Source organism: Callorhinus ursinus, unplaced genomic scaffold (assembly GCF_003265705.2).
Source record: "Callorhinus ursinus isolate GAN/ISIS: 27379988/994484 unplaced genomic scaffold, GSC_fseal_2.0 scaffold13, whole genome shotgun sequence".
NCBI lineage: Eukaryota > Metazoa > Chordata > Mammalia > Carnivora > Otariidae > Callorhinus > Callorhinus ursinus.
Window position 1 is genome coordinate 15,659,572 of NW_027397075.1, and position 27,872 is coordinate 15,687,443.

Consider the following 27,872-nt stretch of genomic DNA (forward strand, 5'->3'; position numbering starts at 1 on the left):
AAATAAATAAATAAATAAATAAATAAATAAATAAATAAATAAATAAATAAATAAAATCTTCAAAAACAAGCCTTTCTCAGGAAACAAGAAAGGTCTCAAATATGCAACCTAACCTTACACCTAAAGAAGCTGGAGAAAGAATAGCAAATAAAGCCTAAACCCAGCAGGAGAAGAGAAATAATAAAGATCAGAGCAGAAATCAATGAACTAGAAACCCAAAGAACAGTAAAACAGATCAATGAACTGGGAGCCGGTTCTTGAAAGAATTAATAAGATTGATATACCCCTGGCCAGACTTATCAAAAAGAAAAGAGAAAGGATCAAATAAATAAAATCATGAATGAAAAAGGAGAGATCACAACCAACACCAAAGAAATACAACATTATGAGCAACTATATGCCAACAAATTAGACAATCTGGAAGAAATGGATGCATTCCTAGAGATGTATAAGCTACCAAAACTGAACCAGGAAGAAATAGAAAACCTGAACAGACCCATAACCAGCAAGGAAATTGAAGCAGTAATCAAAAATTTCCCAACAAACAAGAGCCCAGGGCCAGATGGCTTCCCAGGGGAATTCTACCAAACATTTAAAGAATTAATACCTATTCTTCTGAAACTGTTCCAAAAAATAGAAACAGAGGGGGTGCCTGGGTGGCTCAGATGGTTAAGCGTCTGCCTTCGGCTCAGGTCATGATCCCAGGGTCCTGGGGTCGAGCCCCACATTGGGCTCCCTGCTCAGCGGGAGGCCTGCTTCTCCCTCTCCCACTCCCCCTGCTTGTGTTCCCTCTCTCGCTGTGTCTCTCTCTGTCAAAAAATAAATGAAATCTTAAAAAAAAAAAACAAAAAGAAACAGAAGGAAACTTCCAAACTCTTTCTATGAGGCCAGCATTACCTTGATCCCAAAACCAGACAAAGACCCCACCAAAAAGGAGAATTACAAACCAATATCCCTGATGAACATGGATGCAAAAATTCTCACCAAGATACTAGCCAGTGGGATTGAACAGTACATTAAAAGGATTATTCACCACTATCAAGTGGGATTTATTCCTGGGCTGCAAGGGTGGTTCAACATCCACAAATCAATCAATGTGATACACTACCTTAATAAAAGGAGGAACAGGAACCATATGATCCTCTCAATAGATGCAGAAAAAGCATTTGACAAAGTACAGCAAATTTTCTTGATTAAAACTCTTCACAGTGTAGGGATAGAAGGAACATACCTCAATATCATAAAAGCCATATACAAAAAGCCCCCAGTGAATATCAACCTCAATGGGGAAAAACTGAGAGCTTTTTCCCTACAGTTAGGAACACGACAGGGATGCCCACTATCACCACTGCTGTTCAACATAATACTACAGAAGAAGAGATAGCAGGAGGGGAAAAATGAAGGGGGGGAAATCGGATGGGGAGACCAACCATGAGAGATGATGGACTCTGAAAAACAAACTGAGGGTTCTAGAGGGGAGGCGGGTGGGGGGATGGGTTAGCCTGGTGATGGGTATTAAAGAGGGCACGTTCTGCATGGAGCACTGGGTGTTATGCACAAACAATGAATCATGGAACACTACATCCAAAACTAATGATGTAATGTATGGTGATTAACATAACAATTAAAAAATTTTAAAAAATTCCAACATAATACTAGAAATACTAGCCTCAGCAATCAGACAACAAAAAGAAATAAAATGCATCTGAATTCACAAAGAAGTCAAATTCTCACCGTTTGCAGATGACATGATACCCTATGTAGAAAACCCAAAAGGTTCCACCCCAAACTTGCTAGAACTCATAAAGGAATTCAGCAAAGTGGCAGGATATAAAATCAATGCACAGAAATCAGTTGCATTTCTATACTCTAACAATGTGACTGAAGAAAGAGAAATTAAGGAATCCATCACATTTACAACTGCACCAAAAACCGGAAGATACCTAGGAATAAACCTAATCAAAGAGGTAAAGGATCTGTACTCAGAAAACTATAGAGGGGCACCTGGGGTGTCTGCCTTCAGCTCAGGTCATGATCTCAAGGTACTGGGATCAAGCCCCACATCAGGCTCTCTCTACTCAGCTGGGAGTCTGCTTCTCCCTCTCCCACTCCCTCTGTGCTCCCTCTCTCTCAAATAAATAAAATCTTTATTTTTTTAAAGGATTTTATTTATTTATTTGACAGAGAGAGAGAGCACAAGCAGGGGGAGCACCAGGTGGAGGAGGAGCAGACCCCCCACTGAGCAGAGAGCCCCACATGGGGCTCAATCTCAGGACCCTGGGATCATGACCTGAGCTGAAAGCAAATGCTTAACCGACTGAGCCATTCAGGCATTCCAATCAATAAAATCTTAAAAGAAAAAAAAAAGAAAAGAAAAAGAAAACTATACAACACTCATGAAAGAAATAGAGGAAGACACAAAGAAATGGAAAAACGTGGGTACCTGGGTGGCTGAGTCGGTTAAGCATCTGCCTTTGGCCCAGGTCACGATCCCAGGGTCGTGGGATTGAGTTCCGCATCAGGCTCCCTGCTCAGCGAGGAGTCTGTTTCTTCCTCTCCCTCTACCCCTGCCCCTGCTCATGCTCTCTCTCTCAAAAAATAAAATCTTTTTTAAAAAAGAAAGAAATGGGGGCGCCTGGGTGGCTCAGTCGGTAAGCATCTGCCTTCGGCACAGGTCATGATTCCAGGGTCCTGGGATCAAGCCCCACATCAGGCTCCCTGCTCAGCGGAAAGCCTGCCTCTCCCTCTCCCACTCCCCCTGCTTATGTTCCCCCTCTCACTGTCTCTCTTTCTGTCAAAAAATAAATAAAATCTTTAAAAAAAATAAAAAATAAAGAAAGAAATGAGAAATGTTCCATGCTCATGGATTGGAAGAATAAATATTGTGAAAATGTCTATGCTACCTAAAGCAATCTACACATTCAATGCAATCCCTATCAAAATACCATCAACTTTTTTCACAGAACTGAAACAAATAATCCTAAAATTTGTATGGAACCAGAAAAGACCCTGAATCACCAGGGGATTGTTGAAAAAGAAAACCAAAGCTCGGGGCCTCAGAATGCCTGGCTTCAAGCTCTATTAAAGAGCTGTAATCATCAAGACAGCACGGTACTGGCACAAAAACAGACACATAGATCAATGGAACAGAATAGAGAGCCCAGAAATGGACCCTCAACTCTATGGTCAACTAATCTTCGACAAAGCAGGAAAGAATGTCCAATGGAAAAAAGACAGTCTCTTCAACAAATTGTGTTGGGAAAACTGGACAGCCTCACATGCAGAAGAATGAAACTGGACCATTTCCTTACACCATACACAAAAATAGACTCAAAATGGTTGAAAGACCTAAATGTGAGACGTGAGTCCATCAAAATCCTAGAGGTAAACACAGGCAGCAACCTCTTTGACCTCAGCCGCAGCAACTTCTTCCTAGAAACATCGCCAAAGGCAAGGAAAGCAAGGGCAAAAATGAACTATTGGGACTTCATCAAGATAAAAAGCTTCTGCACAGCAAAGGAAAACAGTCAACAAAACCAAAAGACAACCGACAGAATGGGAGAAGATATTTGCAAATGACATATCAGATAAAGGGCTAGTATCCAAAATCTATAAAGAACTTATCAGGGGCATCTGGGTGGCTCAGTTGGTTAAGCATCTGCCTTTGGCTAAGGTCATGAACCCAGAGTCCTGGGATTGAGTCCCGCAACAGGCTCCTTGCTCAGTGGGGAGCCTGCTTCTCCCTTTGCCTGCCGCTCCCCCTGCTTGTGTGTTCACGCGTGCTCTCACTCTCTCTCTCTCTCTCTCTCTCTCACACACACACACACACACACACAAATAAAAAAAAAAAAAGAACTAGGGACCCCTGGTGGCTCAGTGGGTTAAGCACCTGCCTTTGGCTCAGGTCATGATTCCAGAGGCCCACATCGATCGGGCTTCTTGCTCGGTGGGGATCCTGCTTCCCCCTCTGCCTGCTGCTCCCCCTGTTTGTGTTCTCTCTCTCTCTCTCTGGAAAATTTAAAAATCTAAAAAAAAACAAAAAAACTAACCCAAAGAACAAATAATCCAATCAAGAAATGGGCAGAAAACATGAACAGACATTTCTGCAAAGAAGACATACAAATGGCCAACAGACACATGAATAAATGCTCCACATCACTCAGCATCAGGGAAATACAAATCAAAACCATGATGAGACACTACCTCACACGGATCAGAATGGCTAAAATTAGCAAATCAGGAAACGACAGATGTTGGCGAGGATGCAGAGAAAGGGGAACCCTCCTACACTGTTGGTGGGAATGTAAGCCAGTGCAGCTGGAAAACAGTAAGGAGGTTCCTCAAAAAGTTGAAAATAGAGCTCTCTTACGACCCAGCAATTGCACTACTAGGTATTTACCCCAAAGATAGAAATGTAGTGATTGGGGTGCCTGGGTGGCTCAGTCATTAAGCATCTGCCTTCAGCTGGGGTCATGATCCCAGTGTCCTGGGATTGAGCCCCACACGGAACTCCCTGCTCCACAGGAAGCCTGCTTCTCCCCCTCCCACTCCCCCTGCTTGTATTCCCTCTCTCACTGTGTCTCTGTCAAATAAATAAAATCTTAAAAAAAAAAATGTAGTGATCCAAAGGTGCACATGCACCCCAGTGTTCATAGCAGCAAAGTCCACAATAGCCAAACTATGGAAAGAGCCCAGATGTTCATCAATGGAGGTGTACATATACAATGGAATATTATGCAGCCATCAAAAAGATGAAACCCTTATATCATTAATTACCATAAATATAAATGGCACATATTCCATTAAAAAACAAAGATTTCCATACTGGTTTTAAATATATGGGGTGCCTGGGTGGCTCAGTCAGTTAAGCATCTGACTCTTGATTTTGGCTCAGGTCATGATCTCAGGTTTGTCAGCAGGGAGTCTGCTTGAGATTCTCTCCCTCTCCTTCTGCCTGCCCTACCCCTGCTCATATATGCACACAAGCACGCGTGTTCATGCTCTCTCTTTCTCTCTCTAAAATAAATAAATCTTGGGGTGCTTGGGTGGCTCAGTCGTTAAGTGTCTGCCTTCGGCTCTGGTCATGATCCCAGGGTCCTGGGATCGAGCCCCTCATCGGGCTCCCTGCTCCTCGGGAAGCCTGCTTCTCCCTCTCCCACTCCCCCTGCTTGTGTTCCCTCTCTTGCTGTGTCTCCCTCTGTCAAATAAATAAAATCTTTAAAAAAAATAAATCTTAAAATATATATATATTTAATAATGTAAAAAAAAAGAAATCTTACCATTTGCAATGACATGGATGGAACTAGAGGGCATTATGCTAAGCATAATAAGCCAATCAGAGAAAGACAATTACCATATGATCTCACTGATATGTGGAATTTAAACACAAAACAGAAGATCATAGGGGAAGGGAAGGAAAAATAAAACAAGACAAAATCAGAGAGGGAGACAACCCATGAGAGACTCTTAACTCTCCGAAACAAACTGAGGGTTGCTGGAGGGGAGGGGAGTGGAGGGATGGGGTAACTGGGTGGCAGGCATTGGGGGGGCACGTGATGTAAGGAGCACTGCGTGTTAGTATGAACTGATGACTCAGTGACCTCTACCTCTGAAACTATTAATACACTATATGTTAATTGGATTTAAATTTAAAGATAAATTAAAAATATTTAAAAATAAAAAGGAACAGTCAGAATAAAAGTCTTGAAATTAAAAAAAAAGGAGATCCCTGTTGACTTAGGGGTGGGGGGAAGCCAGTGGTTCTCTGAAGACTTTGACCCTGTTCACTGGGCACTTCTATCAGATTTGAATTGTTGACAAGAAACAAGATGACTTTTGTAAGAAAATGAAACGCTGCGTTTTAAAGCCTGCATTCCTAGGCTTTCTGGGTCTTCATGGAAAATTATTTCAACCTAAAAAGCTCTATTCAGAAAGTTATCTGTTAAGGGGTGCCTGAGTGGCAAAGTCAATAGACCCTGAGACTTTGGATCTCAGGGTCATGAGTTCAACCCCCACGTTGTTCATGGAGCCTACTTGGAAATAATAATGAGGTTATCAATTAGGTGAGAAAGGTTCTCAAGACATTCAAGCCTTCCTCCACCTGCCCCTCACTCCCACCCTCCCAGGACTACCCCTGGGAACACCCGCCCCCACTGACCAAGACAAAACGTGCTCCCAACAGTGCAAAGGTTAAAATACCAGAGCGCTTGCGTCCCCAGGGCTATCTAGGCATCTTGACGGTGCGGCCGCCAGGCACGGGGTGAGCACACATCCCAGTAAAACCGCAGTTCCCGAGCCACTTCTGCAGGGGCAGCACCCCCCCGCCCCGGGAGCCCCCAACTCGGCCCTCACCGGAGCAGGTCGGGGCAGAAGAGATGGCGGTACTCAGGGAGACACTCGTCCTCACTGACATCGGGCGGCGGCTGGGCCATGGCGGTCGGTGAGGGCCGGGGGCGGCGAGAGCTGCAGGGACCTGCCCGGATCCGGCAGCAGCGGGACCCTCTGAGACCCGCAGCGCTCTCTGGCCGTCAACGCCCTACATCCGGGGGCGGGGGACCGAGATCCAGTCGGCCCCTCCCGGCGTCCGACCGCCCCGCTAGCCCCGCCCACAGTCACCTCCTCTTCCGCCCAGGACGCCCCGCCCCCGGCGTCCGACCACCCCGCTAGCCCCGCCCACAGCGGTCTCCTGGTTCCTCCCAGGACGCCCCGCTAGCCCCTCCCACAGCTGCCTCCTCTTCCGCCCAGGACGCCCCGCCCATGGCGTCCGACCTCCCCGCCAGCCCCGCCCACAGCTGTCTCCTGTTCCTCCCAGAACGCCCCGCCCACGGCACCCGACCGCGCCACGAACCCCGCCCACACCCGCCTCCAGTTCCTCCCAGGGCATCCCGCTAGCCCCGCCTACAGCTACCTCCTCTTCCGCCCACGATGCCCCGCCCACGACGCCCGACCGCCCCACGAACCCCGCCCACAGCCGCCTCCAATTCCTCCCAGGGCACCCCCGCTAGCCCCGCCCACAACAGTCTCCTGTTCCTCCCAGAACGCCCTGCCCACGACGCCCGACTGGCCCACCAACCCCGCCCACAGCGGTCTCCTGTTCCGCCCAGGACGCCCCGCTAGCCCCGCCCACAATTTCCTCTTGGTTCCTCCCAGGACGCCCCGCCCACGGCACTCGACCGCCCCACGAACCTCGCCCACAGCTGCCTCTGGGTCTTCCCTGGACGCCCCGCCCACAGCCCCCTCCTGTTCCTCCAGTGACGCTCCTCCCAGGGCGGCCCACCGCCTGCTAGCCACGCCCATAGCGGCCCTAGCTCCTCCTAGGATTTTCTGTTCACCGCTACCGCGCCGCGTGCTGGGACTGGAGTTCGGTCGCGGTGCGCGCAGGCGCGTGGGGCGGGTGGGTCCCTAAGGAAAGTCTTCCCCTCACGCGGCCAACCCCAGTGCCAGTTCCTAAAATGACCTGTTTCATGACCGATTAAGAAAGTCAGGGCATTTCATTGGTGTCGTCACGTGGAGGCACAGGCAGCAACAAGTGCTATGAATCCAGGATCAGGGCATCGTTTATAAAGATGTCAAAAAGGGGGTGCCTGGGTGGCTCAGTCATCAAGCGTCTGCCTTCGGCTCAGGTCATGATCCCAGCGTCCTGGGATCGAGCCCCACATTGGGCTCCCTGCTTGGCGGGCAGCTTGCTTCTCCCTCTCCCACTCCCCCTGCTTGTGTTCCTGCTCTCATTATCTCTGTCAAATGAATAAATAAATAATCTTAAAGATGTCAAAAAGTAGAGTAAGTGAGGACCAAGGCGGCTGCAGCAGGTGTAATGATATGCAATGTCCAGTACCCATGACAAGGGACCAGGGACACACCCGAGGACTGGGGTGAGGTGTGATGTGTGTAGTGACAACATGAAAACAAGTGGACACAGGCAGCTCCTGTCAGTCTCCACCATATGAAGCCATGAAAGGCCCTCTGCCTTGGCGGTGGTTTTAGCGGACCCCATAATCACCCCCTTTTGCCATTCTCAAGTCCTGCCCAAGGCAGGCAGCTCCTCATGCAGCATGATCAGATGAATGGGGGCTAAAGCAGCACCAGCTCCAGGACTCAGCTTGGATTCTCCCACATTTTGGGCTGTAGGTCGTTGGACCTCTGCCTGTCTGATACATTCAACAAAGTTATTGATCCCCTACTGGTGTGTGAGAGTAAGCTTTATTTGTACTCTCAAACTCTTACAACTTTGCATAAAGTCCTACCTCAGAGATGGCAGAAACTATAATTAACGATCCACCCCCCTACACAACACAGCGAATTTTAATGTCCCACCCCCCTTTGGGGGAAGGGAGGTTACACTACACACTTTTGGAGATGCCCCAAAGGTTATCTGGCACTTTGGTACAGAAAGGATTTGGTCCGATTTCTTATTGGCTTAGGATACTAAAAGGCACATAAAGTTGGTTGCTCAACCCCTCTGGGCTGGGGTGGGGCAGAAGGTAGACAGGGAGGTGGTCTGGGACAGAAGGGAGGACATGGGTGTGGGCTCAAGTTCTGGACGACAGAGGTAGTTGATCCTGGGTGGCTGCTGGGGTAGCTGAAGGCAGCCTGAGTGCTCAGGGTGGGTAGATGCTTCTCTGGTGGCCTTCGTCTGCCCAGTCCACCAGCTCACTGCTCTGAAACCATAGCTGGATCTCCCTCTGGGCCCCCTCCACGGAGTCGCTGGCATGGATGATGTTCCTGTGCCAAATGATAGGCAGCAAAGGTAAGGCACAGACTTCAGTGTGCACCTTGGGGGTCCCGGGAGCTATCTGCTAATCCCCCACCATCAAGAAGAGCAAGCCCGGCATTGGGCAGAGGAGAAAGCAAGAACAGGACTGGAAGACTGGTTCCAGCCTGATCTTGGCCTTTTACCCACAACCTCATGACCTGCCCAGACCGTTTCTGGGAGCCTCATGTTCCCACCAGTTGTCCCGTGCCAACCCCTCAGGGTGTCTGGCAAGACAGAGTCAGGTAATAGGAAATGATGGCAGAGTACACACACAATGATTAGAGAATGCTTTATCACCTCCTGTGTGTGACATCCCAGCATGGACAATCTCTTGTGGCTTTACTGTGGCCCAGCAAGATGCCCAGGTCCTGTGGATCTGCCTTAGGAGCAGACTACCACCCCACACTCAGGCCCTCCTCAACCCTAATGAGCTGGCCCATCAGCTCCAGTGGCTTGAGTGTGTCAGGGCCCCCAGACCTGCTGATGTGGACGCTGAAGTCCCCCCTGATGGTGCCAGGGGCAGCCTCAGCTGAGTTGGTGTGTCCTACCATGGCCCTTGAGGAGCAGACCACGTTGGGGCCTTCCCAGACCTGCAGCACAGAGATAAAAGAGGATGGGAGAGGTGGGGATCACCAAGGACTCAGCAGCTCTGGGCTCAGCCCAGGGCCCTCCACCCTTTCCACAGCCCCTGCCTGCCATACCATGGCCACCACGGGGCCGGAGGTCATGTAGCTGATGAGGGCTGGATAGAAGGGCTTCCTCTGCAGGTCATGGTAGTGCTCAGCAAGGACTCTCTCTGGCGCCTGGGTGGCATTGGGGCAAGGGGTGAGAGGAGCCCCTGGAGCCGCTGGGCACTGGGGCAGTGATCATGGTGTCCTGACCTCAGGGCACTTGGCAAGTAACACCTACATGGGCTGGCACACCAGCAGATACCTCCCCACCCCTCCTTCTACTGCCAATACCAGGATACTCCTCCTGATACAGGGCTGAGAAATGAAGGGCTGAGGTCCATGAGAAGCCCCCCACCCCCAGTCCCCTCAAGGACACCCACAGGTCGAGAGCCCAGGTACCTGCAGCATCTTCATCCCCACCAGCTTGAAGCCCCTCCTCTCAAAGCGCTGGATCACATCCCCAACAAGCCGCCGCTGCACCCCATCTGGCTTCACTGCAACCAGGGTCCGCTCCCGGGTCCAGGAGGACCCTCCTTTAGAAGAAGGGGAATCAGGTGCCTCGCCCTTCACATCTCCCTGAACCTGGATGCCCCTGCCACAGCCCAGGGGTCACCAGAGCAGCCGTGGAGGGGAGAAGTGCAGGGTCCACAGCCAACAAAGGCCCAGCATGACTCTGCCTTTCAGGGACCAACAGGGTAGTGGGCCCCCTGGTGCATCCAGTCTGTCAGGAGGGGCCATGGCTCCTCCCATGATGGATCCAGTGTCCCTGAGAAGGCATCTTCAAGAGCTGGGGAGGCACAGCTGGGCTCAGTGGCCACACAGAGGCCCAAAGAGGCCACACTGGAAAGAGAGCATGTTGTTGGCCTTGCTTTCCACTTCTGTCCTCGCCATCTGAACTCCCAGCCTGCCCCATGAGGGAGGACCCAAAGCTCATCTTGTGGGTCTGAGGTGAAGGAACGGCAGGGAGCCAGGGAGTAGTGGGGTCCACTCTCCCCACCAGGTGGGCCACACACAGCAGGACACAAAGGAGCTAAGGACTGAGAAGCAGGGTAGAGGGGCACCTGTCTGCAGGTGGGGAGACTCTAGAGGGCTCCTCCACTTAAAACCTCCTTGACCAGATGAGCTCTGTGCTGCTGGAGGGTTTCAAGGCAAGCGGCTTCCAGACCCAAGTACGGGACTGAGCCCTGGCCCAGTCCGTCTGTCCTCTAGGGGACACTGCCAGCAAGACAGGAGGTACCATCACCCCTTACAGCCCCAGGCCACAGAGTTACACCAACCCTTAGCCCTGGGTCCAGGGCCAAACGTGCTTTTGAGAGGCGCCTACACTCTGGATGTCCTGCCAAGTCCTGCTCAGGTGGAGAGCAGAACCGGAAGACAAATGATGAGCCCGGGCAGGCCACTGTCCCCGGGGGTGTCTGCAGCTGCCCTTTCCCAACCCCATAAGGTGCGCGGGACCTGGACAGCAGGCTGTGGGCGCCCACCACTTCACTTCAAGGCTGAACAAAGCCCAGCGCAGGAAGCCCCCGGAGGCTGGTTTGTGCCCCTAAAGCCCAGTGCCTAGGGGAATCTCCGTGCAGCCTGGCCTGCTGCCAGCTGGCCTGTCCCTCAGAAGATAGCAGTTCACTCCCTCCTGCGCTGGGAACACCAAAACATCTGGCTCTCAGGGAGCGCCCTGTGGGCCGCAGTTAGGGCGAGAACCGGCTACAGACACCGGCCCTAGGACCGCAAACGGAGTTAGGGCCTGGAGAAAGCACCCCGAGGGCGCCGGCCCCGTGGGGAGTGTTCACCTGCTCCAAATGTTCCCCCCACCCCCAGAAGCCCCAGTCCGCTGGGACCCTCACCACTGCCTACTGTGGCCACCAGGCCTCCTGCTCTGGAGCCCTCAGGGGCCCCCTGCCCCCGAGCAACCTGGGGCGGTGGGCGGATCGGAGTGGGGGGCAGTGAGAGGTGGGGAAAGACGTGCAGGGCGCCCCCGGCCCGCCCGGCGAGAACCCGAGGCCATCTACAGAGTCAGGCAGCCACGGGTCGCACGCGCGCCAACAAAGGCCGGGCTACGCCCCCCCGCCCGCCTCCCTCCTCCGCCGGTCGCGGGCCACTCACCCGAGCTGGGGCGTGCGAGCAGGCTCGGGCTCGGGGCCCGCGGGCCGCTCAGCAGCCCCGGCAGCGCCGCGCGCCCCAAGAGGCCGCCCATGACCCTCGGCCCGAGGGCCGCTGGCTGAGCGCAGAAAGAGCGCGAGCGACTGAGCCCCGAGGGAGAAAGGGCGGAGCGGAGGGAGAGGGAGGGGCGAGAGAAGGGGTGGGAGGGGCGGAGGGAGAGGGAGGGGCGAGAGAAGGGGAGGGCGGGGCGGAGGGAGGGGGAGGGAAGGGGTGGGAGGGGCGGAGGGAGAAGGAGGGGAGCGAGAAGGGGGCGGGGCGTAGGGGGGAGAGAAGGGGTGGGGGCGGAGGGAGGGGGAGGGAAAGGGAGGGCGGGGCGTAGGGAGAGGGAGGGGCGAGAGAAGGGGAGGGCGGGGAGGAGGGAAGGGGTGGGCGGTGCCGGGAGGAAATGGGTGGGCAGGGCGGAGGGAGAGGGTGGGGCGAGAGAGAAGGGGAGGGCGGGTGGAAGGAGGGGGAGGGAGGGGGAGGGAAGGGGTGGGCGGGATTAAGAAACAGGTACCCTAGTACGATACCGTTGGGATAGTAATGGTGGTCGGCTACTGTAATAAATAGGAGATCTACTAGATGTTGTTAGGTAATGAGCTTTTGAAAAATCGTATATGCTTTTTGATGCAGTTGTGAATGGTACTGTTTTCTTAATTCCATTTTTTTAAAAAGATTTTATTTATTAATGTGACAGAGAGAGACACAGCGAGAGAGAGGGAACACAAGCAGGGGGAGTGGGAGAGAGAGAAGCAAGCTTCCCGCAGAGCAGAGAGCCCGATGTGGGGCTCGATCCCAGGACACTGGGATCAAGACCTGAGCCGAAGGCAGACGCTCAATGACTGAGCCACCCAGGCGCCCCCTTAATTTTATTTTAGACTGTTCACTGAAAGTGTATAAAAATACAATTGAGGGCGCCTGGGTGGCTCAGTTGGTTAAGCGACTGCCTTCGGCTCAGGTCATGATCCTGGAGTCCCGGGATCGAGTCCCACATCGGGCTCCCTGCTCGGCAGGGAGTCTGCTTCTCCCTCTGACCCTACCCCCTCTTGGGCTCTCTCTCTCTCTCTCTCACACTCTCTCTCTCTCAAATAAATAAATAAAATCTTTAAAAAAAATACAATTGAGTTTTGTGTGTTAATCTTGTATCCTGCAGCTTTGCTGAACTCATTTATTAGTTCCAGTAGTTTTTTAGTGGATTCCTTAGGATTTATTATGTACGAAATTATGTCATATGGGCATAGAGATTGTTATTTCTTCCTTCCCAATCTGGATGCCTTTTATTTTTTTTAAAGATTTTTATTGATTTATTTGACAGAGAGAGAGCGAGCACACAAGCTGGGGGAACGACAGGGAGAGGGAGAAGCAGGCTCCCCACTGAGCGGAGAGGCTGATGTGCGGGACTTGATCCCAGGATCCCAGGATCATGACCTGAGCCAAAGGCAGACGTTTAACTGATTGAACCACCCAGGCACCCAATAGCCCGTTAGTTTATAAGAAAAATTGGGTTTATTCAAGAATAGCCGGGGTACCTGGGTGGCTCAGTCGTTAAGCGTCTGCCTTTGGCTGAGGTCATGATCTCTCTCGGCTCACGTCATGATCTCAGGGTCCTGGGATTGAGCCCCTCATCGGGCTCCTTGCTCAGTGGGAAACCTGCTTCTCCCTCTCCCACTCCCCCTGCTTGTGTTCCCTCTCTCGCTCTCTCTCTCTCTGTCAAATAAATAAATAAAATCTTTTAAAAAAAAAAGAATAACAGAGAATTGGGACATCTGACTGGCTCAGTCCATGGAGCCCGTGACTCTTGGATCTCAGGTCATGAGTTCAAGCCCCACATCAGGTGTAGAGATTACCAGAAAAATAAATCAAAACTTAAAAAAGAAAAGAATAACAGAGAATTGGAATTTGAGGTATGCAAGCTAAGGCAAAACCTTAGGCAAGTCCAACAAACAAAGGAGAAGAGCTTTATCTTATGGAGATGGTGGAGGAAGTTAGGAGGTGTTGTTTTGAACAAAAAGTCCATTGGAGAAAAAACAAGAGTACAGGGTGATGAGGGTTTCTTTTTGACTGAGTTGCAGGGGTGACTGATTTCTTATAGGAGCTTCAATGTACACCTTTCCCTATTGGGGCTTGTAACTGATGATTCTTTCTTGTTGATGATTCTTCTGTTGAGGTCCATAAATGACACATCTGTTGGAGTCTGCAACTGAAAATTCCTCCCGTAACTGATGGTGAGTGATGGGCTCCCCCTTTTTAACCTCCTGACCTCACTTTAGTGAGGTTTCCCTTTATGAATTTTTTAAAAAGATTTATTTATTTATTTGAGAGAGAGTAGCATGAGCAGGGGCGGAGGGGCAGAGGGAGAGAGAGGAAAGAAGCAGATTCCCCGCTGAGCCCCCCAGCCCCCCACCCCAATACGGGTCTTGAAATCATGACCTGAGCTGAAACCCTTAACAGACTGAACCACCCCAGGTGCCCCCCTTTATTAATTTTTATAAGCCTTTTTTCATTCTTAGTATAGACATTTACAGTTATAAATGTCCCTCTAAACACTTTCACTGTATTTTATAAGTTTTTATATGTGTGCCTCATTTTCATTCATCTTAAGGTATTTTCTGATTTCTCTTTTGATTTCTTATACTCTGAAAATTACAAATCATTGTTGAAAGAAATTAAAGAAGATTTAAATAAATGGGGAAAATCCCATGTTCATGGTTTGGAAGACTTAACATTGTCAAGGTCACAATAAAGTGATCTAGATGTACACAGAAATAAATTTCAGGGTGCTTGGTGGCTTAGTCAGTTAAGTGTCCAACTCTTGGTTTCAGCTCAGGTCCTGATCTCAGGGTTGTGGGATCACATCGGGCTCTGCGCTCAGGGTGAAGTTGGCTTGAGATTCACTCTCCCTTTGCCACTTCCCCGGCTTATGCACACAAGTGTTCTCTCTCTCTCTCTAAAATAAAATGAATAAGTAAAATCTTTAAAAAAGAAAGAATGAAAGAAGTTTCAGGCAGATGAGAGACTGACATATGAAAGGCAAATCTAGAAAGCTTTTAGAAGATGGGAAAATATATTCACAGCTTTCTGTGAGGAAGAATTTCTTTAGGCACAAAAAACACTAATTATGAAGGAAAAGATTGACAAAGTCAACTCCATTAAAATTAAGAACATCACAAAAAACACAATGAAGATATCAGACGAGCCAAAATTCAAACACTGACAACACCAAATGCTAACAAGCGTGAGGAGCAACAGGAACTCTCATTCACTACTGGTGAGAATGCAAAATGGTGCAGCCACTCTGGAAGACAGTTTGGGGCAGTTTCTTAGAAAACTAAACGTATGATCCAGCAATCATGCTCCATGGTGCTTATTCAAATGAGGTGAAAACGTAAGTACAAAAAAATCTGCACATATATATTTATAGCAGCTTTATTCACAACTGCCAAACTTGGAAGCAACCAAGACGTCCTTCAGCAGGTGCATGGATAAACAATCTCTGGTGCATCCCTACAATGGGCTATTATTCAGTAATTACAAATATAAGCTATCAAGCACAAAAAAGACATGGAGGAAAATTAAATGCATATTACTAAATGAAAGAAGCCTATCTGAAAAGGCTACATGACATTCTGGAAAAGGCAAAGCTAGGGGGACAGTAAAAAAAAAATCAGGGATTGTTAGGGGTTGGGGGAGTAGGAGGGGTGTGGGCAGATTTTTAAGGTAGCAAAACTATTCTGTATGATACTACAATTGCAGATAGCTGTCATTATACATTTGTCAAATCCAGAATGTACAACAGGGAGTGAACCCTAGGGAACACTATGGACATTGGCAAATAATATTGTTAATGTAGCTTCATTGATTGTAACAAATGTAGCGTATGATCTAGTGTGGGATGTTGATAGTGATTGAGGCTGTGCATATTTGGGGGCAAGGGTATATGGGAAATCCATACTTTCTGCTTAATTTTGCTGTGAACCTGAAACTTCTCTAAAAAAATAAAATCTACTCAAAAACACACACAAACCATAAGAAAGAAAAAAAAAGACAATCACAGAATGGGAAAGAGTGTTTCTAGCACCCAAAACCTATAGAAGTCTAGGGTCTTTTTTTTTTAAGATTTTATTTATTTATTGGAGAGAGAGACAGCGAGAGAGGGAACACAAGAAGGGGGAGTGGGAGAAGGAGAAGCAGGCTTCCCACTGAGCAGGGAGCCCGATGCGGAGCTCGATCCCAGGACACTGGGATCATGACCTGAGCCGAAGGCAGACACTTAACAATTGAGCCACCCAGGCGCCCCCAAGTCTAGTGTCTTATTACCAGAAATCAGTGAGTAAAAGCCCGATAACTCAGTAGTACATGCGACAAATACTTGAAGATTCTCTTCTCCAGAGAAATCCAAACAGCCAAGAAACACACACAAAGGTGCTCAGCCTCAGGACCAATCAGAGAAATGCAAGGAAAGCCACAGTAAAAATCTCAAAGTCTGGGGCTCCTGTGTGGCTCATTTGGTTGAGCTTCTGACTCCTGATTTCAGATCAGGTGATGATCTCACGGTTGTGGGATGGAGCCCCACATCGGGCTCTGCACTCAGCGGGGAGTCCACTTGAGATTCTCTCTTTCCCTATGCCCCTCCCCCCACTCGCTCTCTCTCTCTCAAAGTAAAAAATAAAATCCTTAAAAAAAATTTCAAAGTCTAAAAAATTCCAAATATTAGCGAGATTGTGGACCATTGAAATTCATGTACGGCCAGTTAGAATCTCAATTGACAAAACCCACTTTGGTAAACAGTTTGGTATTATCAAGAAAGTGAAAAATCAACCTACAAATGGAAGGAAATATTGGCAAGTCCTATATCTCAGAAGGGTCTTTTTTTTTTCCCAGATTTTATTTATTTATTTTTATCAGAGAGACAACACAAGCAGGGGAAGTGGCAGGTAGAGGGAAAGTCAGCTCCCCGCTGAGCAAGGAGCCCGATGTGGAACTCCATCCCAGAACCCTGGGATAGTGACCTGAGCCGAAGGCAGATGCTCATCTGACTGAGCCACACAGACATCCCAAGGGGCTTTTTTTTTTTTAAGATTTTATTTATTTGACAGAGAGAGACACAGTGAGAGAGAACACAAGCAGGGGGAGTGGGAGAGGGAGAAGCAGGCTTCCCACAGAGCAGGGAGCCCGGTGTGGGACTCGATCCCAGGACCCTGGGATCATGACCTGAGCCGAAGGCAGACGCTTAATGACTGAGCCACCCAGGTGCCCCACAAGGGGCTTTTTTTTTTTTTAAGATTTTATTTATTTATTTGAGAGAGAGAGACAGAAAGCTAGGACAAGCAGGGGGAGGAGCTCAGAGGCAGAGGGAGAAGCAGGCTCCCTGCTGAGCAGGGGCTCGATCCCAGGATCATGACCCAAGCTGAAGGCCAATGCTTAACTGGGCACCCTAGGGGATGTCACTCTCAAGACTTACCAAAAGATATAAATGTAGTGATCCGAAGGGGCACCTGCAGCCCAATGTTTATAGCAGCAATGTCCACAATAGCCAGACTATGGAAAGAGCCCAGATGTCCCTCACCAGATGAATGGATAAAGAAGATGTGGCATGTATATACACAATGGAATATTACAAAACCATCAAAAAAATGAAATCCGGCCATTTGCAACGACGTGGATGGAACTAGAGGGCATTATGCTAAGCAAAATAAGTCAATCAGAGAAAGACAATTATCATATGATCTCACTGATATGCGGAATTTAAGCAACAAGGTGGAGGATCACAGGGGAAGAGAGGAAAAAATGAAACAAGAAGAAACCAGAGAGGGAGATAAACCATAAGAGACTCTTAACTCTAGGAAACAAACTGAGGGCTGCTGGAGAGTAGGGGGGTGGAGGGATGGGGTAACTGGGTGACAGACATTGGGGAGGGCACGTGATGTAATGAGCACTGGGTGTTATATAAGACTGATGAATCACAGACCTGTACCCCTGAAATGAATAATACATTACATGTTAATTAATTGAATTTAAATTTTTTAAAAATCCTCAAAAACAAAACAAAACAAAAAAATCCACTTGCTTACCAAAGACCCTGAACGAGGACTTCTGCTCCTCCATTCTGACCTCAGATTTTCTAGCTTGGTTCTTGGCTCTGGTGGAGGACCCTGAGGGCAAAGCATCCCCTGGTGGGAACCATAACCACCCCCTGACTGTAAGGACTGCCCTGAGCCAGCGAGACCCTGACCACCCAGTGACTGACCCCAAGACAATGATCAGTTTGACTTTCACTGCCCACCAGCTCGTACCCACCCACCGTTACCCCACATTTTGTTTATATAGACCTGGAAGCAATTTCGGCACTTTGCAGACAGTGTTTGAGACGCTAGTCTACTGTCCTCGCCGTGTTGACATCCCTGAAACAATCCATTTCTTGTTTCACCACCACTCATTTCTCTGTCTTTGGATTTTGTCAGCAGCGAGTGGCGGAGCTGGTCTGTTTGGGACTCCCCGAGTCAGGTGCTCTTGCTCCCCGCACCCTGGCTACATCCCCTACAACCCGAGCTGCTTCGGCTCCTTTCTTGCTCTCGCTTGCTTGCTCTCTGTCTCTCTTCCGGCCTGAGAGCCCTCCCTGGAGGAGGGGCCTGCTGCCCTGTTGTGGGCAGTCCTATGACCACGGCCAAGGAACTGATGTCTCTGGCCAACAGCCGTGAGGACTTGAGGGCTGCCAACAGTGATAAATACCTAAGTCAAAGACCAAGGAGGGAGGAGGAGGTGTGAGCAGTCTCACCCTCACCGGTACGGGGGAGTCGGATGCTCTTATGATCCAGGCAGCTCTCCGGGCCCTCAGAGGCTCGTTCTCAGCCCTCTTCCTAGCAGCGCTCTCCTTCCAGGCTTGGCCTGTCGAGTTTCAGTGTTGGGGTGTCAGTCTGACCGACGATGAAGTGCTGTGTGGAATTAGGGATGAGCACAACCTTGGACTTCTGGAACGTTCCTGCGCACGAGCTGGTGGTCTTCGTACAATGTACTTGGAGGGACCCTGCCCTGCAGGGTGGGAAGGAGGGTGGCAGGAGAACCAGATCCTAACCCCAACCCTGCTCCTGTGAGCCTCACTTTCCCATCAGTAAAAGAGGGCATTGCCTGGAAGAACTGGGTTCTCCCAGCTGCAGTTTGTTTCATTTGTTTGCTTTGTTTTGTTGGGGGGGTGGGCAGAAGGAGAGGGAGAAAGAGAATTCAAACTTTGGATACCCGTGGAATTTTCTGTCCTGTGTTGTAGGAAATGGTGGCCCTGGGGCTCCAAAGCTGCCACGCCCCGGCACCTGCTAGCCTGCAGCCAGGAGCGGCTCCTGGGTCTGGTGTTCGCTCATTTCCAGGCACGTCACTGTTAAAGGACTTCTGATTTAGTTCCATCCTGGTCAGAAAAACGTGTTCTGTATCACTTAAATTCTTTTCAGTTTATCAAGAATTGTTTTATGGCCCAGCAGTGATCTATTTTGGGGGGACTTGGAAAGAATGTCCACTCCGCAGTGGTTGGATGCAGTCCTCTACAAACACAATGAGTTCACGCTTGCTGACAGTGTGGTTTAAATCCTTTGTCTTTCCTCATTTTCTCTCTAGCATGTTCCGTCAACTGCCATGACAGAGCCATCAGATCTCCCCCCCTCATCATGTGCAAATGCCTCTTTCTTTGTCTCATTCTGCCAATTTTTACTTCATGTAATCTCAAGCTCTCTTAGTAGGTGTATACACATGCTTCTTCCTTATGAATGGACCTTCTCATCACTATAAATTATTTTTGCGTATGTTTGATCGTAATCTTTCCTTCGAAGTCTACCTTATCTGATAAAAATAGAGATACTCCAGTTCCTCATGCTCATTATCACACGATTTATCTTTGTCCATCCATTTACTTTTAACGCATCCATGTCTTTATAGTTGAACTGAATCATTTCTAGATAGGCCGGTCTTGCTTTTTTAATTTATTTATTTTTAAAATTCAGTTTGACAATCTCTGCCTTTTTTTTAGGATTTATTTATTTATTATTTTAGAGAGAGAGAGTGAGCGGAAATGGAGGGGCAGAGGGAGAGGAGAGAGAAACTCAAGCAGACTTTGCACTGAGCGTGGAGCCCGGCGGGGGTGGGGGTTCCAAGACCCTGAGATCATGACCTGAGCCAAAACGAAGAGTAGGGTGCTCAACCGATTGAGCCACCCAGGTGCCCCTCTGACTTTCTTTTTTAATTGAAGTATAGTTAGCACGTTACATTAGTTTCAGTGTTGATTCGACAATTCCATACATGACTCAATACGTGAGTATTCACCATGATGAGTATAGTCGCCATCTGTCACCATACATTATCACGGAATTATCGACTATGTTCCCCATGCTGTACTTTTCATCTCTGTGACTTCTTGATTTTATAACTGGAAGGTACAACCTTCATCCCCTTTATTTCACTCATCCCTCTACTAACCTCGCCTCTGGCAACCCCTGGGTTGTTCTTGGTATTTAAGAGTCTGTTGTTTTGTCTCTTTCTTCTTCGATGGTTCATTTGTTTTGTTTCTCAAATTCCACATATGAGTACAATCCTATAGCAATTGTCTTTTCCTGACTGACATATTTCACTTAGCATTTTATCCTCGAGGTCCGTCCATGAAGTCACAAATGGCAAGATCCCATTCTTTTTTATGGTTGAGTAATATTCCATTCTATATAAATACCACCTCTTCTATATCCATTCATCTATGTTGTTGTTTTTTAATAAGCTGTACACCCAATGTGGGGCTTGAACTCACTACCCTGAGATCAAAAGTGGCACATACCTCCAGCTGAGCCATCTACGTGCCCCTATTTTGTTTATTCTTTTTTTTAAGATTTTATTTATTTATTTGACAGACAGAGACACAGCGAGAGAGGGAACACAGCAGGGGGAGCGGGAGAGGGAGAAGCAGGCCTCCCGCCGAGCGGGGAGCCCGATGCAGGGCTTGATCCCAGGACCCTGGGATCATGACCTGAGCCAAAGGCAGACGCCTAACGATTGAGCCACCCAGGTGCCCTATTTTGTTTATTCTTAAAGGATGTTTTTGCTAGATATAGAATTGTGGGTTGATTAGAGTTTCTTTTTCCCCCAGCACTTGATGACATTCCACTGACTTCTGGCCTCCATTGTTTCTGACTTCTGGGAAGTTAGAAATCATTCAAACTGCTGTCCCCTTGAACATCATTTTTCTCTGGCTGCTTTCAAAATCTTCTGCTCAAGTATGGTTTTCAGTAGTTGTGCTTGGGTGTGGTTTTCTTTGTATGGATTCTTTTTGTGGTCACTGAGCTATTTGAATCTGTAATGTTTTTCACCAAATCTGAGAATTTTTGGCTACTAATTCTTCAGATATTTTTGTCTGCCTCCTTCTCTGTTTCCAGTCCTCTTGGGACTCCTATTTTATTTTATTTTTTAAATACTTATTTATTTGAGGGTGCCTTGGTGACTCAGATGGTGAAGCGTCTGCCTTCAGCTCAGGTTATGATCCCGGGGTCCTGGGATCGTGTCCTGCATCGCACTCCCTGCTCCTTGTGGAGCCTGCTTCTCCCTCAGCCTCTCTCTCTCTCTCTCTCTGCCTGTCTCTCATGAATAAATAAATAAAATCTTTAAAAAAAAAAGACTTATTTATTTGAGAGGGGGGAGGGGCAGAGGGAGAGAGAAACTCGAACACATTCTGTACTGAGCTTGGAGCCTGATGCAGGGCTCAATCTCACAACCCTGAGATCACATCCTGAGCCAAAACCGATAGTCGGATGCTTAGCCAACTGTGCCACCCAAGTGCCCCAGGACTCCAATTTCAGACATGTCAGCCCTCTGTTTGTCCCTGCTCGGGCTGCTTCAGGGAGGAGACAGGAAAAATGGGCTCCTCCTCTTAGGACAGGCCCCTAATAGCCTCTCCAGCATCTGCCAGCTCAGGCTAACTGGTGAGAGCTGCCAATGAGAGCCTTCAAACCAGAGCACAACTCTTGGGTCCTCCTGCCCTAGCATGCATCTTATGCCCCTGTCACCCTCTGCACCTACCCCTTAGAAGGGGGCCAGGAATTTGCTCTGGTCACCATGCTCCAGGGCATTTGGATCTTATCCCGGGCTCACAGTAGGTGAAGAGCCTGAGGGTACTGCTCCTACCCTTCATCTGCTGGTTCATGAGTGTTCAACACCCAGGACAGGAAGCATTCATTTGCCCAGATAAAATGGGGATAAGAACCACACGCTGAATTTAAAGGGGAAAAAAAAAAGGCTAACTTTCATTTATACATAATTCTAAGAATATGTGCTTCCTACTTTTTTGGTTGAAAAATGACTTTTCCTGGGGCGTCTGCGTGGCTCAGTCAGTTAAGCGTCTGCCTTCGGCTCAGGTCATGATTCCAGGGTCCTGGGATTGAGTCCCGCATCGGGCTCCCTGCTCAGCGGGGAGCCCGCTTCTCCCTCTCCCGCTCCCCCTGTTGTGCTCTCTCTTTCTCTCTCTCTCTCTCAAATAAATAAATAAAATCTTTTTGAAAAAAAAGAAAAAAGATGGGGCGCCTGGGTGGCTTAGTCGTTAAGCGTCTGCCTTCGGCTCAGGTCATGATCCCAGGGTCCTGGGATCGAGCCCCACATCAGGCTACTTGCTCCGCGGGAAGCCTGCTTCTCCCTCTCCCACTCTCCCTGCTTGTGTTCCTTCTCTCACTGTGTCTCTCTCTGTCAAATAAATAAATAAAATCTTTAAAAAAAATAAAATAAAAAACAAAAAGAATTCTTTAAAAGAAAAACAAGAAAAAAGAGAGAAATGACTTTTCCTTTATGAAATGATAATAATAGTAATTGGACTTAAAAAATGACAATTTTATTTTGGTAAAATAAAGATTAAAAAACCTTATGTTGCTTCCAAAACTCCTGGGGAAGGCATTCCTATGAAACCCAAATTTCTGAGGATCCTGGTCCAGTTTATGCCAATAAGTTGGGGCATGGGGACAAAGAGGAAGAAGAAAGTCTGCATCTCCCCCTGCCCCCTCCCCAGACCACAGAAGGCGTGACCCAACTCCTTCCTACAGGAAACCTGCAGTGGGGTGGTGTGACAGGAGGCCATGAGCGCACAGAGCGGGGAGCTCCTTCCAACCTGGGATCTTCACAAGGCTTCCCATACAAGAGGCACTTGGAGGAGCCTGTGTGAGTTATGGAAGCCAGGTAGGATGGAAAGGAGCAGCCATGGTGTCTGAAGACCTCAAGCATTCCACAGGTTGTGCAGGGCTGAACACCTGCCTCTTCCTCTACTGTGTGGGTCCTGAGGCCTTGGAGTTCTTCCTCTGATGAGTTGAGTAAAATTGGATTATAGGTGTTTTTTTTTTCTTTTGTAATTGTGAAATTTTTATCCAAAACAAACACAATAATGTGGGCCGGACATAGGCTGCGTGTAGAGAAATTATCTCCCCTGTCCACCGCTCCGTCTTCCCCTCTGTGTGAGTGGACTGCAGTCCACTGGGTCCACACCCACAGAGCTGGTGGGAGGATCTGAGAACATTCCAGTTTAGAAATGGAATGTATCCATGTTATCCAGCAACTGGATTTCTCCACTTTATTGGTACTCCTGCAGAAGACCCATAGACCTGTCTAGAAGCTGTGTAGAAATTCATGGTACATATCCTAATTTCTTTGTAGATTTCCGGGGTTCCTGCAACTACACAGGCACTGGGCCCATTCCCTGTGTCTGTCCTTAGGCTCCCGGGTTTGTTACATTTTAGGTTGCCACAGTGACCTTCAAAAGGTTGAGGCTGTTTGCATTCCCATGGGCACAGTGTGAGGCACCTGTTCCCTGCATCTGGATTGGGCTGGGCTTCTGACCTACGTCCTGTTGTGTTAAAATCACACCAGCACTTGAATTTTCACCAGGACGACTGAGCAGTGTGGCTCATGGGCTCACGCCCACCACTGGCGTCTTCCCGCACCTTCACTTGTGATTGCCTGAGTCTATTTTTCTTTTGGGTTGCCTTGGTTTCAATGCGTAAATTTCCTTTGTAGGTATAATAACCCATTATCATATGCACAGCACATGTATTCTCCCATTTGTCTTTTGACTTGATGATGACATTTTTTTAAAGATTTTATTTATTTATTAGACAGAGAGAGTGTGCGCACAAGCAGGGGGAGCAGGAGAGGGAGAAGCAGGCTCCCAGCTAAGCAGGGAGCCCCATGCAGGACAGGATCCCAGGTCCCCGGGATCATGACCTGAGCCCAAGGCAGACCCTTAACAGACTGAGCCACCCAGGCGCCCCTGACTTGATGACTTTTATGCTACGTTTTACTTTCACAGTTTTTATACTTACATAACATTTTTTTTTTAGATTTTATTTATTTATTTATTTGACAGAGAGAGACACAGCGAGAGAGTGAGCACAAGCAGGGGGAGCAGGAGAGGGAGAAGCAGGCTTCTTGAGGAGCAGGGAGCCCGATGCGGGGCTCGATCCCAGGACCCTGGGATCGTGACCTGAGCCGAAGGCAGACGCTTAACGACTGAGCCACCCAGGCGCCCCTTACATAACATTTTTTTAAAAGTAAACTCCACCCCCAACGTGGAGTTCAGGAACTCAGGACCCCAAGATCAAGAGTAGCTGGCTCTACTGACTGATCTAGCCAAGTGCCCATACTTACATTTTTTAAAATGTAGTCAAATGAGTACCTTTTCCTTCATGATTTCCCAGTTTCCTGTCCCTCTTGCTTAATAAATTATTTCCTATCCCTTTATTCCAAGGGGTGTGTTCTAAGTCTCCTTCTAATATTTTTATCGTTTTATTCTCAGCAGTGGACCATCTCATCTAGTTGGAATTCACTGTTCTGTGTGACACGAGGTGGAAAGCAAGAGCCTCTGTAGACAGGGCCTTCCCTGGTGGGAGCCTCAGCTTCCTGTCTTCTAACCGAGGCCCTGCCAGGTGGATCCTAGGCTCCTTCCCACTGCTGATGCTCTGGTACTGAGCACAGGTCTCCTGACACCAACCCAGGGCACCAGGTCCATCTATAAGTTCACCAGCCCCCAGACACAGCATTGTGATGGGGCATGTCTGCCACCTCCCCTCCTACCTGGTGGGGAACTTGGGGCACAGGAGTCTCACACTGAAGTGACACACTCAAGGGAAGCCCCTGAGTGAGGAGGGCTAGCGGGGGACCTGAGCTCAGCCCAGGGTAGGAACAGTTTTCCAGTGCTCAGTGCTGACCGCAGCTGCTGTCCCAGCATGACTCTGGCTCAGCATAGTGCACTAAAATTGAAGCTCAGCAAAATCCCACGATTGACCTCAGTCCCTTTAAATTGAGACTGGCCAGCAGCCCGGGGATTCCCCTGCGGCCAAGGGTGAGGAGGGCCCAGCCTAGATCCCAAAGGAATGAAGGGTCTCTTAATGGCTTCACACCTTGGCCTTCTTCCTGCTCCCGGCCTCCACTCTCCACCCTTTTCCAGCTTTCTGTGGTCTTGGGCTGGCTGGGTCAGTGTCTGCCCCCCTCCCTTCTGTAAACTCTCAACAAACAACCCCCAGTCCCTTCTTCCCAAGCAGGACAAAATTCAAAAGACACCCACAGGTAAAGTCCCTCCTTCCAATCCTAGGCCAGTGGGTTCGCTCCCCCAGAGTCAATCAGCATAACCTGCTGCTGGATGCTTCCAGTCATCCTATGTCTTTGGTGCATGCAAATAAAATTTTCCTACAGGGGTGCCTGGGTGGCTCAGTTGGTTAAGTGTCTGACTCTTGATTGTGGCTCAGGTCATGATCTCAGGGTTGTGAAATCGAGCCCCTAGCCTGCTTAGGAGACTCTTTCCCTCTTCCCTCTACCCCTCCCCCAAAAAACATTTTCCTACGAAAATGGTAGCTTTCTATACCCATTGTTCTGCCCTTTCCTTTTTCCAGCCAAAGCTACATCTGGCAGACCATTCCCAATCTGTATATAGAGCTTTCTGGTTTGCCGCCACACTGTATCAGTGTTTGAATCACAGTATGAATGTCCATGATTTGAATGTCCCATTGCCTAATGACCAATATCTGGACGTATGCGGTACCATAATGTAATCTCACACTTCTGTGAGCATCTCTACAGGGAAAATGCACAGAGGTGGGACCATTGAAGCAAAGCTATGTGCTCTTCTCACTTTGGTAGCTGAGTCCAGAGACTTCCGGAAGCTCTAACCTATTGCTCACTAAATACAGGAATGTCCGGGGGCCCACAATCGTCCCCTTCCAGTGTGATCAAACTTTTTGATCTTTGCAGATTTGTTAGGTTTAAGAAAAAAAGATGTCTACATGCTTTTCAATTTGCATTTCTCTAAGGAGGGGAGGTTGGAGTCTGTTCCTGTTCATTTGCATATCCTTTACAGGAGTCTTCTTGGATTTACTGAAGAGTGGGTATCTTGTTATTGATTTGTAGGGACTCTTCATTATTAAACTATTATCAATCTTTTTTTTTTTAAGATTTTACTTATTTATTTGTCAGATTGAGAGAGAGAAAGTCTGAGCACAAGCAGCGGGGAGCAGCAGGCAGAGGGAGAAGCAGGCTCCTCCCTGAGCAAGGAGCCCAAAGCGGGACTCATCCCAGGACCCTGGGATTCATGACCTGAGCCGAAGGCAGACGCTTAACTGACTGAGCCACCAGGTGTCCCTAAACTATTATCAATCTTGGAATGCCTGGGTGGCTCAGATGGTTAAGCGGCTGCCTTTGTCGCAGGTCATGATCCCAGAGTCCTGGCATGGAGTCCCACATGGGGCTCCTTGCTCAGCAGGGAGCCTGCTTTTCCCTCTGTCTGCCGCTCCCCCTGCTTGTGCTAGCTCGCTCTGAGAAATAAGTAAAACCTTAAAAAAAAAAACTATTATTAATCTTATTAAGATTGGGTCTTTGTGATAGGAGTGGCAAGCATGTCCTTCCCAGTTTAAGGATTGTTTCTTGACATTGCATAAGGCAGTCTGGCTCTGGCTCTGCAGAAAGCTTTGATTTCACCTAGTTGAATTTCCGTCTCCCCTCTAGTCTGCTAGGTTTGGGGTCATTATTTAGAAACGCCCTCGCTTCCACCAAGACTCTGAAAAAGTTCTCCCAAGTTTTCTTCTTTTTTAAGGCCTAAATCCTTATTCCATTTGGAATCTAACCCAATGTGAAGGGTGAAGGGTGAATCCCACTCACTGATTCAAATCGCCACCTTATAGAGTACGAAATTCCCACTCGTACATGGAGCCTTTTCATTTTTCCACAGAAGTGTGTTCTTTACACACACTCGTAGCGGCTTCGTGAAGGACCGGGAGGCCTGGCCTGGGGAGTCCAGCTGTGAGGGGCTGGTGGCGCAAAGCCAGGGCCCGTGCTGGCGAGGCCGAAACGCGCCCAGGACTCAACAGCTGGTGGGCCGAGTCTCCCCAGCGTCCTCCGCACCCTGCCCCGAGGCCCTCATCACGCGTCGCCCGGCCCACGACTCAGGGAACCCAGACGCTCGCGTCCCATGGACCCCAACGAGTGTAGGAAGCACTTGGGGCGCTCGCCTGCCGCCTCAGATCCACAGTGGTTTCCAATTCAAGCCCCGCCACTTTCCCTTCTGAATCCCTGGGTCCCGCGCCAGCCCTCTGCCCTCATGCATCCCGGTCCCACGTCCCTCCTTCGCCCGACTGGGTGCCGCGCCAGCCTGCCCGCCACGCGCCCCCCGTACCCCCTCCGTCCCACGTCCTCCGTGCGCCCCACTGGGTCCGGTGCCAGCCTTCTGCCCCTTCCGCCTGTGCCCCCTCCATCCCACTTGCCCCGCGCCAGCCCGCCTCCCCCCCTAGTGCCCCCTCCGTCCCATGTCCTTCCCGCGCCGGATTAGGTCCCGCGCCAGCCCGCCGCCCCCCGTGTTTCCTCCGTCCCACGTCCGCCGCGCGCCCCACTACGTCTCGCGCCAGCCCGTCGCCCCCCGGTGCCCGCTCCGTCCCAGATCCCCAGAGCGCCCCACTGGTCCCCGCGCCAGCCCGCTTCCCCCCCTAGTGCCCCCTCCGTCCCACGTCCTTCCCGCGCCCGATTAGGTCCCGCGCCAGCCCGCCGCCCCCCGTGTCCCCTCCGTCCCACGTCCCCCGAGCGCCCCGCTGGGTCCCGCGCCAGCCCGCCCCCCCCGGGCCCCCTCCGTCCCATGTCCTTCCCGCGCGGGATAGGTCCCGCGCCAGCCCGCCAGCCCCCCGTGTCTCCTCCGTCCCAGATCCCCAGAGCGCCCCACTGGGCCCCGAGCCAGCCCGCCGCCCTCCCGTGTCCCCTCCGTCCCACGTCCTTCCCGCGCCCGATTAGGTCCCGCGCCAGCCCGCCGCCCCGCCGTGCCCGCTCTGTTCCACGTC

General features: G+C 49.6%; 2 protein-coding genes across 4 annotated transcripts in view; both read right to left on the bottom strand.

Moving 5' to 3' along the window:
• The window catches only part of DECR2 (2,4-dienoyl-CoA reductase 2), a 15,913-nt gene extending 9,294 nt beyond the window's left edge, over positions 1-6,619 (bottom strand). For 2 of the 3 annotated variants that reach the window (XM_025877873.2, XM_025877872.2), the window contains exon 1: positions 6,352-6,619. In XM_025877873.2, coding sequence (XP_025733658.1) covers positions 6,352-6,431 — 80 coding nt within the window. In that variant the 5' untranslated portion in view covers positions 6,432-6,619. The remainder of the gene's footprint in view (positions 1-6,351) is intronic. The other variant, XM_025877871.2, reaches the window with a different exon arrangement.
• A 1,561-nt stretch (positions 6,620-8,180) lies between these two features.
• On the bottom strand, positions 8,181-11,681 carry NME4 (NME/NM23 nucleoside diphosphate kinase 4). The gene is made up of 5 exons (XM_025877874.2): positions 11,524-11,681; positions 9,823-9,956; positions 9,454-9,555; positions 9,230-9,342; positions 8,181-8,721 (listed from the first exon to the last, which is right to left on the bottom strand). The coding sequence occupies exons 1-5, from the start codon at positions 11,612-11,614 to the stop codon at positions 8,598-8,600; spliced, it is 564 nt and encodes a 187-aa protein (XP_025733659.1). The 5' UTR covers positions 11,615-11,681; the 3' UTR covers positions 8,181-8,597.
• Positions 11,682-27,872: the final 16,191 nt, after the last annotated feature.

Coding starts and splice junctions, on each gene's coding strand:
- NME4 (XM_025877874.2), bottom strand. CDS start 11,614: ATGGGCGGCCTCTTGGGGCGCGCGGCGCTGCCGGGGCTGCTGAGCGGC. Junction 9,343..9,453: donor CCGGCCCCGTGGTGGCCATG/GTATGGCAGGCA, acceptor TCTGTGCTGCAG/GTCTGGGAAGGCCCCAACGT. Junction 8,722..9,229: donor TTCAGCGTCCACATCAGCAG/GTCTGGGGGCCC, acceptor CATTTGGCACAG/GAACATCATCCATGCCAGCG.